Here is a 15,657-nt window from a genome sequence, read left to right as displayed (position 1 = left end):
GAGCTGAGCAGCATTAGCCGGAGCTGCTCAGTCCTTCATACTTAGGACCTAATCACGATGTCGGGTGGACTCAAGTCTGCCCGACACCGTGTCGGTCCTGGGACCGACCAACCTCTGCGGTGGTCCAGACCGTCTAATTAGGATGTGACTGAACACTGTTGGGTCGCATTCCTACATTTCCCTATGGGAGCATGCATTACGGCCGTAAACTGGCCGTAATACATGCTCCCATAGGGAAATGGAAGGCGCTGTTCATCACTGCAGCCCGTGGCAGGCATCTTATGGTGCCTGTCACAGGGTCCAGGGATCAACAGGGGGGCACCACACCATAGGTGCCCCCTCTGCCCTCAACCGGAGACCACACACACAAGGGGGCCCTGCTGGGGGCCCCCAAACACACTTTCCAACATGGTTTCCATGTTGGAAAGGACGGTATGTAAACCATGCTGGAAACTGTGCATCATAATCCCAAGGCTCCTTGGACCAGTCGGAAGCCAGCCAGAATGACTGGCCGGTTTAGTTTCCGACTGCCAGTATTGAAATGGGGCAGTCGGAAAGTAAACCAAGGGGCTGATTACGATGCAGCCGCAAAGGCTTTGACTGTTGTTCGGAGCCTTTCCGGGCCACATAGTAATCAGCCCCATAGTGTTTTTGGATGTGATATATATATATCTACATACATACAAAAAATTCCTGACCTTCTGAGGGAACTCGTCGCCACAGCCAGCACTTTAGTGAACACTTGTGGACTAGCTGTGAGAGTAAATAGTAGCACCATTAATTGTTACACGACTTACCCCTCTGTGAAGCAGAGGTAATACCTTTCTACTGGTAGGCTCAAGTAGGTGGAAATAGGCATCCTGGAGAGCCATGGGCACCATCCAATCCCTTACATTTAGGGCCATGAGGACTGGAATCCGGGAAAAGGTGTCCCGACAAAAGGTTCAGGAGCTTAAGGACCAAAATGGGTCTCAGATCCCCATCCTTGAGCATATAATAAAGGAATTACAATCCTGTGCCCCTCTTCTCCATGGGGTCCCCTTCAACGGCCCCTTTTTACAACAAGGCAAGAGAACATCTACCTTCAAAATTCAGACTTCAACCGATGTGCACTTCTTGATGGAAAGTTAATGACCGAGTGGAGTGGCGAGCTAGAAGAAGAGCACAACACGGAACAGCTGGCGCTCCCAGTGATGGACTCTCAATGGGTCAAAAAATGAGAACTTTTGTTGAAAGACCATCATTTAAACGTTGAGGAATTCAGTAAAAACTGAAGAGCTCTAGACCACATAACTAATGCATGGAAAAACAGGAATTGATTGCAGTACTTCAGGAATTGGCATTCAGTGGCTGGTGTTATCACTTCCTTGATAGGCAGAGAGATGACTGGAGTAGCATAAGACATGTTTTCCAGATTTAGTCTGGTACCCTAGGAAACTTCATAAAGTGAGGAATCTGCAGGGACAAAGTTTCCATCAGAAATATCAGACTTACTACAGTTTGTAATCTGCCCTTACTCATTACGTAGGAACTGTGGACTACAACTCACTGCCTGCATCAAAAACACCACTTCCTTACAGATCACCAAACTTGCTTCCAATGAAGCTGCAGTATCAAAACTGCCACCCTAAAAATCTTAGATGATGTACACCCGTTTTTGGTTGGTGGGAACATTTTTGTTTCATTACACTTTATCTCTGTGTAGCCTCTTTCCTAACTAACAGATATCATTGCTGAATATGAGAAACTTTTCCTCAAGCAGTGCTGCAATGCCTTTTGGGGGGGTGCCCCAGGACTCGAGCTTATCACTGGGTTGGATAACTGACAACCTTTTAAAGTTCAGTCTACAGAAAACTGAGTTCTTTAAGATAACCCTTAACATAAGAACGACGCCTTCTCATTCAACAGAGTAAAACCCTTCTGTTCTTTCCTCTTGTCTACAGTGAAACATTTAGGATATATGTAAACTAAACAATGAAACACGCCTAAGCGCAGCAGACAAAGCCCAGTTTATCTCTTCCCTAGAGTTTGGGAACATCATCGCGAGGGGGCCTGAATTATCACTTTCCCCACTCAAGACCACAACCAGATTTGTTTTTCCATCGATAATGTTTGGCCGGATCACCTAATCCGGAGTACTTTAAATTTGATGCCTATTTAATCAAAAATTGCATTTTAAATTGGCTGCCTAGTCTACAAAGCACTGGATATGATTAAGCCCACCTATTGTGCCAATCTGTTCATGATTTCGTTCAGTAAAAGAGGGCTCGTACGCAGGATCCGGATCTGCTCAAGTTTGGAATCCATCTTACTGAAAAGCCATAACATGCATTATGGAGCTTTCTTTCTGTTGACTTAAAGACCAAGCATTCTCTTTTGCCATTCCGATGACACGCGGCATCTCAATTAGAATCAATTTGGACGTCTTTTATTACTGAAACTTACTCTTCATTCCAAAGTTCTAGCTTCCGTGCGAATGAATCGGTTTGTTAGAATGGAATGTGCCCAATACTATTGCTAGTCCAGGAGCCCTGTGTAACTGTTAAGCAAATAATTAAATGCTGTATAAGGTACATTCAAACTGAATATACTCCAATTACTGAAAAGCAGTTGCACTTACTACCGGCAACCTAATGAAATGTATTCAAATCTTATGTAATAGAAAAGATGCAACATTCATTTTAATCAGCATTTTAACATTCTATATAGAACATTTAAAATACATCATACTCTCACAGATTTGATTTTCAACATCCATGTTGCACCTCCCAGAGAAGAAGAATTAAAATGGGCAATAGCTGCTGTTCAGACAATAAAAACTGAAGAGGATGATACAAGAGAAACGTCTATTGGAGAGGGCTAAAAAGCAGTATATTTATTGGAGTCCCTTTCCGATTAGGACGAGTTCATGAAGTGTATATTGATTAATTACATTGCGAACTTCCGAGTTCCGTTCTTTGTAGCTTGCCATTAATTCTGTAAAACTGAGCCAGCAAATGTTTGGTCCTGTGGTCTCTATGTTCTTAACATACAACACGCACCCTCAGGCATGCATAAAAAGTTAAATATAATTCAGCCGCTGTACTGCACACTGCTCTAGGATGTATCTAAGTAAATACATGTCATGTTGTACAGTTCAATATTAATGGCAATTTGACTTAGTTTGAAGTTGAGGTAATGTGAAGCCTTACAAGAAAATGGCATGGGAATGGATATGTATTTGTGTGGAAGTAAAGAACTGCAGAATAATAGTGGTGAAGGTTAAAAGGTCAGGTGACAGTTGCATTGCCAAGTCAGACCTAAACATCAGTGTAGGTTAATGGATGCCCTACTCCGATCTATGCTTCTGTCAGAGAAAAATAATATAAATTATCTAGTTATCTAAGACACTTTAACAGCATTGCAATGTTGCGTGTGCCCCTGAAAGTTGAGCTCAGGCAACTGGAGAAATGAACAGAATGATCACAGCTGTGTGGAGGGCAAACCCTTTTGCCTTGAAGCACACAACGTTCGCCCAATCAAAACCCCTTCTCATGGCTGCCAACATGTGAGCAAAGTAAAAGCCCCTCTCCTGGCGAGTCTCACATAATTGTCTGGTGGCAGTTGCGCTGTCAAGCCAGACCATAAAAATACTGTACTAAGGCAGAAGACCACGCAGACTGTGGAAAGGAAGGGCAGCTCACCTGGTGTGGCATTGAAGTCTAGGATACGGTGGTGAGACTGCAGCAGATCAGGATTACTGGATGACAGGGTCCCACTGACGGGTAACGCTGGAGGGATGTGCTTTGTTTGCCTTAATCCAACTATGCTGTCATCCTGGGACTGACCAATTCCAATGTCACTATAAAGAAAGGTAAGCAAAGCACACTGAGCATCTTCATAACACACGTACGCATGTGGGCCCATACTTCCATACAATATAGTACAAACACCACTGGTAATTTTAACACTGACGAGTAACACCTATTATTTACAGTCCTAAAAGAACAAAACTGGAGTATTAAACAATTGACAAAAACACACTATTTTCAATACTCCTGCTTTTCAAAAGGCTTTACCCCACTACCTCCACTTCTGCAATCCACAACTCACACACATTCGACGCAAGTGTTTTAGTTGAAGCTAGAATAATACACAAGTAACAGCACATGCCCCCATCGGTGGCCATCTGGAAAATGACTGATGGATTGGAAATTTGATGAAGACCTTCACGGCCTTAAAACTAATCTGAGTCAAGATTGTGACACTTAGCATGTGACAGTACAATAACTGCAGCACCCACTTGACAGGTTGCTGCCACAAATACACTATGACTGAAATGTAAGATTACCTGCTTTGAAAAAATGGTGCTGACTCTATGTGGAGTGTGTGTTCTCTGCTTGTCAGCATTTCCAGATTGTGTTCAAGGATTTTTTATTTATTTTTATATTTGTTATCAATATTGCACTATCGCCGATTTGGAATGTTATGTTGTGCAGATTTGTAGAGCGCACTATCACCCGGAAGGGTATCCTGGCCCATATGAAAAATATTACACATATGTATGAAAAAGTAACAGCACACGGATATCACATCTTTCAAGGTGGTGCTCTTTAAATGACAATAAGAAACTGGTTTAAATCGTTTGAATTTTAAGCTATTTAGGACTCTTAAGAAGGATAGCAATCACAAGTAAAGACAGTTGCACGCTCACTGAAGATATTAAGCAGTAATTTTAACACAACATGGTGTGTCGTGTTTAAACATTTGTAAGATCACACATGGACGTCAATTAGGGGTCACATGGGCTCGCTACTGCGACTCCTGAAATTTCGTTCGCAAACCCTGGAACAGACCTAGCGACCGAGCACACTCTTGAGGCATCATGAGGCACCAATAACAAAATGACAAGCCAACGTGGCTCATGCTTACATTAATTAAACAAACAGCTCTTCTTCTGCCTAAATTTTTAGCATGAAGTTGGAGGTGGAAGAAGAGTATATACGTGGTGGGAAAGGGTGGGGCTTAGTGGTAACTGTCCTTCCTCCTTATGTCACTGGGACGTGCACACCGAGGCATGCCAGCAAGTTACAGGTTCCTGCTGAATACATTCCCCTAAGCTGCTAGTTTTTAAAGTGCTACAGGGGGAGTCAGCAGGTGAACAGTGGCGGTGCATACTGCATTTAGGCAAGAGCGTCTTTGGGCCTCCCTCGGAGACCCTGTTCTATTAATGATGGGCAGACTAGGGTTTCCACCATTCCCCGAGAAAAATGCCGGCCACCTTTTCACGTTTTAACATTCTGCAAAGGCCCTGCCATGATACCTTTGTAGAACTTTATATGAAATCATCTGTATTCACTTTGAACATGGAATTTCTGTCTTTGTTCAATTATCAGAAATTGGTTGAGCAATGTTAAGTATTTCAAATAATATTGTTGTGTCCAAGTGTGTAAACAATGTTCAGCCACTGCGAAGGTTTGTGCAGCTTTGGATTTTGCTGTGTGGAGTGAGGAGAGTATTGCGAAATTTCCTTCGATTATGATACAAAGGCACCTTAATGGTGGTGCTAAGCCACCGCTAAATTATTTGGAAGTGATAAGAAAATATTGTTCTTGTCTGAATTATAATTGGGATATATGGAGCATTAGGGCAGGTGAAGAACACATTTTAAGGTGATTTTATGTTACATTTACTGTTTAAAGTACATACTGATAAGGTGGTATGGACAAAAATAACCGACTTCAGGAGATTAAAAAAAAATTGTACTGTCCCAACATTAAAATGCTGCTTATGCCAGGATACCAGCCAGGTGGCAACCCTAGTAAACCTTGATACATTCAATTGCTTGCTGTCTAGTAGCGTACCAAGGATGCCCTGGTCCAACTATGTAAAATTTCATTTTTGTCAGCTTTTGGGGTAGGTATATACCTGAATTATGATGGTTCCGTGAGCCCCAGTGCCACTGCACCTGCTGCACCAATGTAAGCTACGCCACTGATGTCATTTTTTTTTTATTATTAAAGCCACGCATTTAGTGCAACCAACAACCAAATGTGGGTGGAACAGTGACTTAAGCTGAGTTTTTATTCTGCGGCAGCTATCTACCTTAGCTGTAAGCACTCTGTGCAAGGGCAACATGAAGCAAATGCATGGACAAGGAGCCCTGGGAGCCTCCTCTTTTGGCTTTTCACCTACTTGTGTGCCCTGTGATGTGCTGTAAGATGCTGATTTTGCATTATTAGTTATAGCACAGGGCTATACAGGGTGAACTGATGCTACAAAATATTTCCAGGGGATTTTGAGAGCCTGGCTCCTTTAAAAAAAATCATATTAACATTGCTCATACAATTATATCTGTAACAAAATATTCATGGGCTCCGTTAGCAAAGGTAAACTGGTTAACTTTTTTATGACCAAAATTCCAATTTCTACTGATTCCAGGAATTCACAAAGTGATTCCTCTAAGGTGTATGCCCATTTACAGTGAAGGAGCTCTCTACCACTCTCAGTCAGGAGTGTGGAGATATCCACAGTGTAAATCCACTGGAAGGGTGAGAAAATGGCAATTTCAAGGCATAGTTTGCCTTGAAAGTCTGGAAACACTTAAAAACACAGAATTTGTTCAACATTCTGATAATATCATCAGACTTTTTTCCATCCTGGAAATGGCTGGAAGTTTACTCAAGGAGAACTTATCAACCCCACATTGGATGGGGTTTCCGGTAAGGGGTTTCTTAACTAACAAGAATGTTTCCACTCTGAGAAAAAAACCCACAAAAAAGTGCATTTGCGAAGATGGCGACCGGAGCAGACGCTTGAGCGCCCGGCTCCGCCGGCCCTTGGCCTCGGACTATCATCCTGATTCCTATCCTCGCCGATTTTCGAGGTGCAACGTGCGCGACGACGCGCTGACCGCGCCGCCGCTTTCCCGGAGTCTGAGCCCGCCCGGATGCCGGAGTTCTTGGTGCCTTTGTTCTCCGCGCTGGACCCCTGCTCCATTGTGGCCTTGGTCGGCCCCCTGGAAGCTCCGCAGTCACTGGACCCCCGGCGCAAATCAGAGCCCCGCAGCCCCGCTCCCGCCTCACACCACGGACTGTCGCCAGACGAGCCGGGGGAGAGACGCCCGGACACCTCCTTCACCTTTCACCCGACGGGCTGGAGCTATAGGGTAAGCCCCGGTGTGGCGGGTCTCCTGCCCCGCTCTGTGGCCCGCGCTGTGGAAGGCTGCAGACCCCCTTCTTCTATTGCCTAGTCGGCTGCAAAGAGAGTCCGAGGGAGGGGAAGCGACTGTTGGCTTTCACCTGTTGCGGCGCAGACCTGCGGGGAATTGCCTCCTTGTTACGACCCCCCCCCTGGCCACTGTACCGTTCAGCGGTAAAACATGGCGTTGATTGCCTGCTCGCTGCTGGGGGGTGATGCTCCGGTCTCGCCCGCTGCCTGCTTCGCCCTCCCTCTACCAGACTCCAGCCCCACAGTGCCGTCCCGGATTGCTGCCGATGTGGGGGCGCAGCTTCCGCTGACATGCGGCTCCGTTCTGGCTGCCCTGCGGGACTTTCGTCTGCAGTTGTGTGTTGGCTTGCAAACGCTGAGTGAGCGGTTCGACTCCATACTGTCGGCTGCGGGTCGTGAGCGCCCCGTTTGTTCTCAACAAGACGTGGGTCTGCCAGTGCTTCTGTCCTCTTGCGGGGACGCAACGACTGGGTATAACCGTGCTGCACTGGTGTCTGCATCTGGCTTTCCCGGCACCCAGGATCAATCGATCTCCTGCTCAATTGTGGACACTTTGTTTCCCCGTTTATTGCTGCCTGCTTTGTTGTTGCCTGCCTCACCGCGCCCGCAAGAGTATCCAGCTGAGCGACACCTGACGTCCTCGAGGAACTGTTCACGGTGGCCTACGGCTTCTTTTATGTGGAACTCCTGTACTTTACAGGCCAGGTCTGGATTTTATATGGTGCACAAGGGGACCTCAATAGATGATCGGCGGCCATTTTGTGACTCTACTTCTCCATCTTCTCCCAAGCGGCCATATTGTCTTTGTTTGCACGGGCTGCGGGGCCTTCATGTGGGGGCTAGTCTAATCTTACGCCCGCGATCGGGCCAGGGCTAGATTGCTTCCTATCACCATGGTTTCACGGATGGGCTGGACTGGGACTGGAACTGTCTGCATAGGTTGTGCGCACTCGTCGCGATTTGTCTGCCTTCCTTAGATTGTTGTGATACGTTATCTTCCCACGACCGCCTTTGGGTGTAGTGGGTTCTCAGTGTGTGGAGACGTAGTTGGCCGGTGGTTTCGGGCGCTCCGAGGTTACGTGGGCTCCTCCCCGCTTTCTTCTTTGTTTTCTTATTTTCTTTCCTTTATTCCTACTTTCTCTCTTGTCTATATTTCGGGTTCATTGGGCGACAGGCACTATGCTGGGGGGGGGGCAGGCCGTAGCCTCCGCATTGGTGTAGGGTGGGGGGGTAATTAACTGTTTCTTTTTTAGTTCTATGGGCCTTTTTCTTCTATGTCTCTGCGCTATCCTTGTTTCCGATTCGGGGTCCGGGTGTGGGGTGGATTGAGTGGGGGCGGCTTTGGAGGGGTGCGTATTTACTCATGTGACTATCCTGTTATATCACTGCAACGCCTCACTGTCTGAGATTTTCTATGGCCGTTTCTAATGATGCTGCTGCTCTCCTGTGTGATGAAGCCATCTTGCGGACTCGAATCTCCTTGGTTCTATCCTCTACTGACTTTTTTCCTCGATAAAATTATTTTGAAAACCTTAAAATTAACCTTTACTTCTCCTTCCCCTGGTGTCAAGGATCTCTCCAGTGTATAACTCCTGAATCGTTGCTAATCTTGACCATTGATGCACAGGGGATGTAATGTTTGTCTCAGTGCTTAACCGTTTTGTGGCCGGCCTGATGGTTGTAGGCCCGTATTTGTTCTTTTGATATGCACAAATAAAGGTTTTAAAAAAAAAAAAAAAAAAAAAAAAGTGCATTTGCAAGAAGGAATCCATTTCCACTGAACAGAGTTCTCCACCATGGAGAACTCTGTACAGAAGAGATGGAAACATAAGTTAGGAATCATGACTTCCAATGGTACCCACATGGTGTAGCTAACCGTGCTGATTCCAATTGGAATTTCTGGGTTACAAGAAGTTTTAAATCTGCACCCGCATGTAGAAGTACATCTTCTGGTACTACCCTTTTGTGAATAGGAAATTTTTCAGTATCTTTCAGAAGGCGGCCAGTAGTGTTCCAAATGTTTTTTTAGCCTTTTTTACACAGTAGATATGTGCCCTCTCACGTCATTTAATTTTGCATCAACCTCCTGTTAAAGTACTGCTTGTTTTCTGATATTTTCTCTTGCAGTCGTTCTGGAGGTCTTTTAAATTGGTAATGGTGTGCATGTGACCTGAATTTTAGATTATGTGAGCACATATTCATTTAAAGTTGGCCCATTATACGTCAGATGATTCTCACATTCTCCACTCATGAGGATTTATCAATTCTGCATGAGCAGAATGTTTGAGCATGATATTTATGAAAATGTGTGTGTTTAACCTAAAACATATCCATATCCGCTCCTGCCCAGGCTTCCAAAACTTCAAGAAGTTGCTAAAAACATGAATGTTCTGAATTTCACTCTGCTTTGGTGTACAGCACATGCACCGAGATGCTCCTTCGGCAACGAGTTGTGTGCTATACGAACAAGTTACTTACCTTCGGTAACGATATATCTGTAAGAAACATTAGTAGTGATAGATTTCTTACCTTAGAATTACCCCCAGGCGTCAAACTGGATCCGCAAACCTTTCGTCAGCAGTACCCCTGAGGTTCGGAAGGTGGCGTCGTGCGGCTCCGCATCCGTCGTTGGCGTCATGGTCGCCGAGATGACGTCGCGGCAGCTACTTAGACGCCGCCCTCGCGCGCTGACGTCCGTTCTGTACACAACTTTCTACACCAGGAACGCAGAGCCATGCAAGATACTGACCACTGGTGCCTTGAAACTACGGCCCTTAAAGGGATAACCTTAACCCTAGAAATCAGTTCGCAGAATGGGGCGGATGGGTGGGGTGGTAAGGAATCTATCACTACTAATGTTTCTTACAGATATATCGTTACCGAAAGTAAGTAACTTGTTCATCTGAAAGAAACACAGTGATAGATTCCTTACCTTAGAATAGATACCCCAGCAATACCAACCCCGGTGGTGGGTCTGCGAACCAAGATCACACCAGGAAGTCCCGGAGAACAGAACGGCCAAAGAAGCGGTCTCTCCAGACTTGGCTGTCCAGGCAGTAGGGCTTAGTAAAAGTGTGCAGCGAGGCCCACGTAGCTGCCTGACAAATGTCTTGCAGGGGGACACCACGTCCCAATGCTGTAGTGGCTGCAGTCGCCCGGGTGGAATAGGCGCGCAGCCCCACCGGAGGCTCCTTCTTAGCCAGAGAATAACAGGCCTTAATACACAAGACGATCCATCTGGAAAGAGTCTGCTTGTGTACGGCCCGACCTTTCTTTGCGCCAACGTAGCCAACAAAGAGCTGGTCATCCACCCGGAACTAATGTGTGCGGTTTAAGTTAAATGAGAGCACACGTTTTGGGTCCAGACGGTGGAGCCTCTCTTCCTCTCTAGAAGGATGCAGAGGCGGAAAGAAGGTGGGCAAAGTGATGGTTTGCCCGATGTGAAAAGCAGTGACCAACTTTTGGCAAAAAGGATGGACGGGTTCTGAGCACAACCTTGTCCGGATGGACAGATAGAAAAGGAGGTTTACAAGAAAGAGCCTGGAGCTCACTCACTCTCCTAGCGGAGGTGATGGCAACCAGGAAAGCAGTCTTAAGAGTCAAGAGACGCAGAGGACAATTGTGAAAAGGCTCAAAGGGCGCGCACATTAAATATGTGAGAACCAGATTCAAGTCCCACTGTGGCATGACAAAAGGAATAGGAGGGAAAAGGTGAGTAATGCCTTTGAGGAATCTATTTACAACAGGCGACTTAAAGAGAGAGGGCTGATCAGGGAGCCTGAGAAAAGCCGAAATAGCAGAAAGGTAGCCCTTGATAGTGCCCAGAGCAGAGCCCTGCTGGGCCAGAGAAAGAAGAAACAAAAGGACTTCTGAAAGAGGGGCAGAAAGGGGATCCACAGCCTTTGCTGTGAACCATGCCATGAATTTGTTCCACCTGCAGGTGTATACCAACTTAGTGGAGGGCCGCCTGGCCGCCAGAACAACATTACAAACTTCAGGAGGCCAGTCAAAAGGAATCAACTGCTGCCGCTCAATCTCCACGCAAGGAGGTGGAGACTGGAAAGGTTCGGGTGGAGGACAGTCCCCTGCTGCTGCGACAGAAGATCCTCCCGAAGAGGCAGTCGGATTGGGGGATCGATGGTCATACTCTTCGAGCCCAGTCCGGAGCCACAAGGATGACTTGGGCCCGGTCACGCCTGATCTTCTTCAGCACTCTGGGTAGAAGTGGTATAGGCGGAAAGGCGTACAACAGTGCCGCCTTGGAAATTCCAACGCCAGGAACTGCTGACATTGCGCGTTCTCTTCGGTGGCAAATAGATCTAACCAAGGTTCTCCCCACTGTTGAAAGAGACCTTGCGCCACGTCCAAGTGAAGACGTCATTCGTGATCCATAATGCACCTGCGGCTGAGTTCGTCCGCCCTGGCATTCAGTGAACCTGCCAGGTGTTGAACCACCAGGGAAATGCCCTGATGTTCCAGCCATGTCCAGAGGCGCAAAGCCTCCTGACATAGGGTCCATGACCCCACCCCGCCTTGTTTGTTGCAGTACCACATGGCGGTGGTGTTGTCCGTGAACACCTGCACTACCCTTCCCCGGACAGAGGGAAGGAATGCTTTCAGTGCAAGTCAGATCACCCGAAGCTCTAGAAGGTTGATATGGAGCTGGGACTCCACCGGAGACCAGAGGCCTCTGATCTCCGCCTCTCCCATCCATCCCAGGAGGGACACATCCGTCACCACTGTGCGCTCCGGTTGGGGAAGGGAGAGGGATCTGCCATTGACCCAATGCTGGTTTGTGAGCCACCACTGCAACTTTCTTGCAGTGCCCTCCGAGATCTGGACGGACTCTGACAGGTTCCCCTGGTGCTGCGCCGACTGGAACTTCAGGTCCCACTGCAGAGCCCGCATATGCCATCTGGCATGATCGACCAGCAGGATGCAAGAGGCCATGAGGCCCAGCAGCCTCAGGGTCAGCCTGACCAAAACCCAGGATAGAGGCCGAAAGATCGGAATCAGAGCCTGAATATCCTGGACTCGCTGTTCAGGAGGATAGACCCTAAAGAGCGTCGTATCCAAAACCGCTCCGATGAAGAGGAGCTTCTGAGAGGGAATCAGGTGCGACTTCGGCACATTGATGGAGAATCCCAGCAAATGCAGGAGGTCAGCCATAGTCTGGAGGTGGGAGACAACTGCCTGGGGCGATCCCACCTTCAACAGCCAGTCGTCGAGATAGGTTAAGACTGAAACCCCTGATCTGCACAGATGAGCTGCGACCACCGGCATCACTTTCGTGAACACCCGAGGGGCGCTGGTAAGGCTAAAGGGGAGCATGGTAAACTGAAAGTGCTCGTGGCCCACCGTAAACCGCAGGTAACGCCGGTGGGCCGGCAGGACGGGAATATGGAAATATGCGTCCTGCAGATCCAACGCTACCAGACAGTCTCCAGGGTCGAGGGCAGACAAGAACTAAGCCAGAGTTAACATCTTGAACTTCTCCTTCCGGAGGAAGCAATTGACGTTCTGGAGGTCTAAGATAGGACGCAGACTCTTGTCCTTCTTGGGCACCAGAAAGTAGTGGGAATAACAACCACAACCTACTTCTGGCGCAGGAACGCGCTCGATGGCCCCCTGGCCAAGAGGGCCACAAATTCCTGTTGAAGAAGTGCCAAGTGATCCCCCGACATGCGGTGGTACTGGGGTGGCATGGCTGGAGGGGTAGTCTCGAAAGGGAGGAAGTAGCCCCTTCGGACTATTTGTAAAACCCCCCTGTCCGAAGTGATGGTGCGCTAGTGGGGGAGATGATGGCGAATCCTGCCGCCCACTGGCGTTTGATGGCACTGAAAAACCGGATTAGGAAGGTTTGGAGGCAGTAGTGGCTGGGGTGGAGGTGGACTGACCTGCCCGCTGGCCCCCTAACCCGCCTCTGCGGGTCCCACGTCCACAGCTGCGCTGAGACTGCTGCTGCTGTGGCCTGTGGCTCTGGAGCGAACGTGTTGGGGGGCCCTTCCATGGCCACGAAAGGAGAGAAAAGTAGAAGGCAGAGGAGGGCGAGTGGCCGAAAGGCCCAAGGACTTGGCAGTAGCCCACAATTCCTTAAAACGCTCCAACGCACTATCTGCCTTGTTGCCAAAAAGGCGAATGCCATCAAATGGCATGTCCATCAGGGTGTTCTGGACATTCTCCGAGAAGCCAATAGTCCTCAACCAGGCGTGGCGGCGGAGCGCCACTGTCATGGAAATCGCCCTGCCCAGCCAGTAGGCAGGTGTCAAGGCCACATCGTATTTTGAACTTTGCCGCATCTCTCCCTTCCGAAATAGCCTTAGAGAGCACTGTCTAGGCCTACTCTCGACACTGAGGCAGCACCTGCACTACCGTATTCCACACAGAGTGGAAATACCAGCCCAAGAGGCATCCGGTGTTCAAAGACCGCAGCCCTGAACTGGCGGAAGAAAAAATCTTCTTCCCAAATGTTCCAGTCTCTTGGATTCCCTATCCGGAGGTGCGATAGAGATAGCGCTTTGGGACATAGAGGCTTGGACAACCAAGCTCTCAGGGGTGTTGGGAGAGGAAGAGGGGGTCGCCCGGGGCCGGGCGATGGTGTCGAGCCACGTTCCTATAAACAGGAGCCCGTGCTGGGCCTGGACCAGGTGCCCAAAAGAACATCCGAAAGTGCATCATTAAAAGGCAGCAGTGGCTCTGCAGAGGTAGCTGCCAGCTGAAGCACTTCTGTCAGGAGGTTAGTCCTGACGGCCACTGTAAGGAGTTTGAGGAGGAGAGCCTCGGCCGCCCTACGCAACACCACTGCATAACTCGCACCCTCCTCCGTAGCCACAGTAGGAGGAGTTAGCATGCCAAGTTCAGGAGAGGTGTTAAGACTGCTGGCATCCCCCAATTCCTCAACCCATTCAGGGTCAAACTCACACTGTGCTGTGAGAGGGTCCTCAGGCCCCTCTCAGTCCTCCCCTTCCTCCGAAGGCTGTGGGACAGGCCGAAAATACGGAGGTGGGACATAGGGGTAGAAAGGCCCCATCGGCGTCGGAATCGGTGTAGAGCGACCCCGTTCCGGTGCCGTGTCCACATCAGGGCTGAAACCGGGGGCGTCGTCATCCAGGGGCACAGGCGACGTCGGGAGTGGTGCCAGTGGAGTCGGTGGAGGTGTCACTAGGTCAACCGGGGCGACCAGGATCCAGGCCTGGATCCTTGGGGGCCCTGCGGCGCCGGGCCGGAGCCGACAGCTATGCTGGAACTGAAGGTGCCGAAAGTGAAGGGCGAGGACACCCAGTCGGGCCAGCGGGGCCCGAAGGCGTTCCGGCGGCCCAAAGAGGTGGGCCATGGCTGCCAGAAATTCCTGTAGCTGGGCTGGAGTCGCCGACGGACCTGGGAAGGGCGGGTAGGCCAACGGAAACACCGTAGGCTCCGCCGGAGCCGTGGGGGAGGCACCACCCGCACCCTCAGCAGCATCGCACGATGGGTGAGGGGAAGTCAGTGAGCGATGACGCTTCTTCAACTTCTTGTGATGCTTCGCCTTACCCGAGTGCGAAGACTTCGATCCCGAAGAACGATGGTAATGGCTCCGCGACCGGTCCCTCGATCTCCCACGGGACGGGGACCTTGAGCAGCGCGGAGCCGACTGCCGGACTTCCAGCAACTTTGGGGACCGCTCCTGCAAAGTCTTCGGCGCCATGACCCGGCAGTCGGGGCACGACTTGGGGTTGTGGTCGCGCCCCAGGCAGTAGAGACACACACACGGTGCGGGTCCATCACCAACATCATTCGATGACAGTATCTACAGGTCAATCGGCTCGAAAAGAAGAGACAAAAAGGACTCGAACAACTCAGTCAAAAAGTGACTGGAGGTACCGCTCTCTCCGGATCTGCTCTTGCTGGGGATGCTTCCCACATGCAAAAAGGAAGTGCTTTCCAAGCTCATGGTGTTGTTCTCCGGGGTATGAGGTTCCACTGCTTCACCCGACTAAAGTGAACACATGCTGTCTGTGGGCTACACAGTACCCCTGCCAAGGCCCAATCCTAGTGCAATACCAACTTCACAGACGTGCAAGCCCAATGCCTACTATACTTAGTCTCAATAAATATTTAGATTCACCTTAGGACAGGTGCAGCCTTAGGGATGTGTAGCCCCTGCCAACCCAGCTGAGAGCACAGATGCATTCTCAAGTACATGCAGATTTCCTTCATGGATCACAGAGAGGTGATGTAATACAAACCCAAGGATTCTGTAGAGATACATGAACAACGTGTGATGGAAAGACTAGGACCCATATACATCCATGATGAAGGTGTCAGGTCCAGATTTATGCTTGGAGGCCAGGGAGGGAGGAGAGGAGATCGCTGCAGCTCACTTTGTGTACTATACAACTGATGGCTTCAAAACCGAGCCTGGCCTACTCAGCCTTTCTTCTCCCGAGCTTGTTAATGTAACTGCTAGGA

General features: G+C 49.0%; 1 protein-coding gene across 31 annotated transcripts in view; it reads right to left on the bottom strand.

The window, feature by feature from the left end:
• Positions 1-15,657, bottom strand: part of RAPGEF2 (Rap guanine nucleotide exchange factor 2) — a 960,874-nt gene that overhangs the window by 101,388 nt on the left and 843,829 nt on the right. For all 31 annotated transcript variants that reach the window (XM_085641742.1, XM_085641743.1, XM_085641745.1 and 28 more), the window contains one exon: positions 3,684-3,841. In XM_085641742.1, coding sequence (XP_085497868.1) covers positions 3,684-3,841 — 158 coding nt within the window. The remainder of the gene's footprint in view (positions 1-3,683; positions 3,842-15,657) is intronic.

The sequence above is a fragment of the Triturus cristatus genome, chromosome 2_2 (assembly GCF_964204655.1).
Source record: "Triturus cristatus chromosome 2_2, aTriCri1.1, whole genome shotgun sequence".
NCBI lineage: Eukaryota > Metazoa > Chordata > Amphibia > Caudata > Salamandridae > Triturus > Triturus cristatus.
Note: the sequence above shows the minus strand (reverse complement) of the source record. Positions and strands in the feature narration are given on the sequence as shown.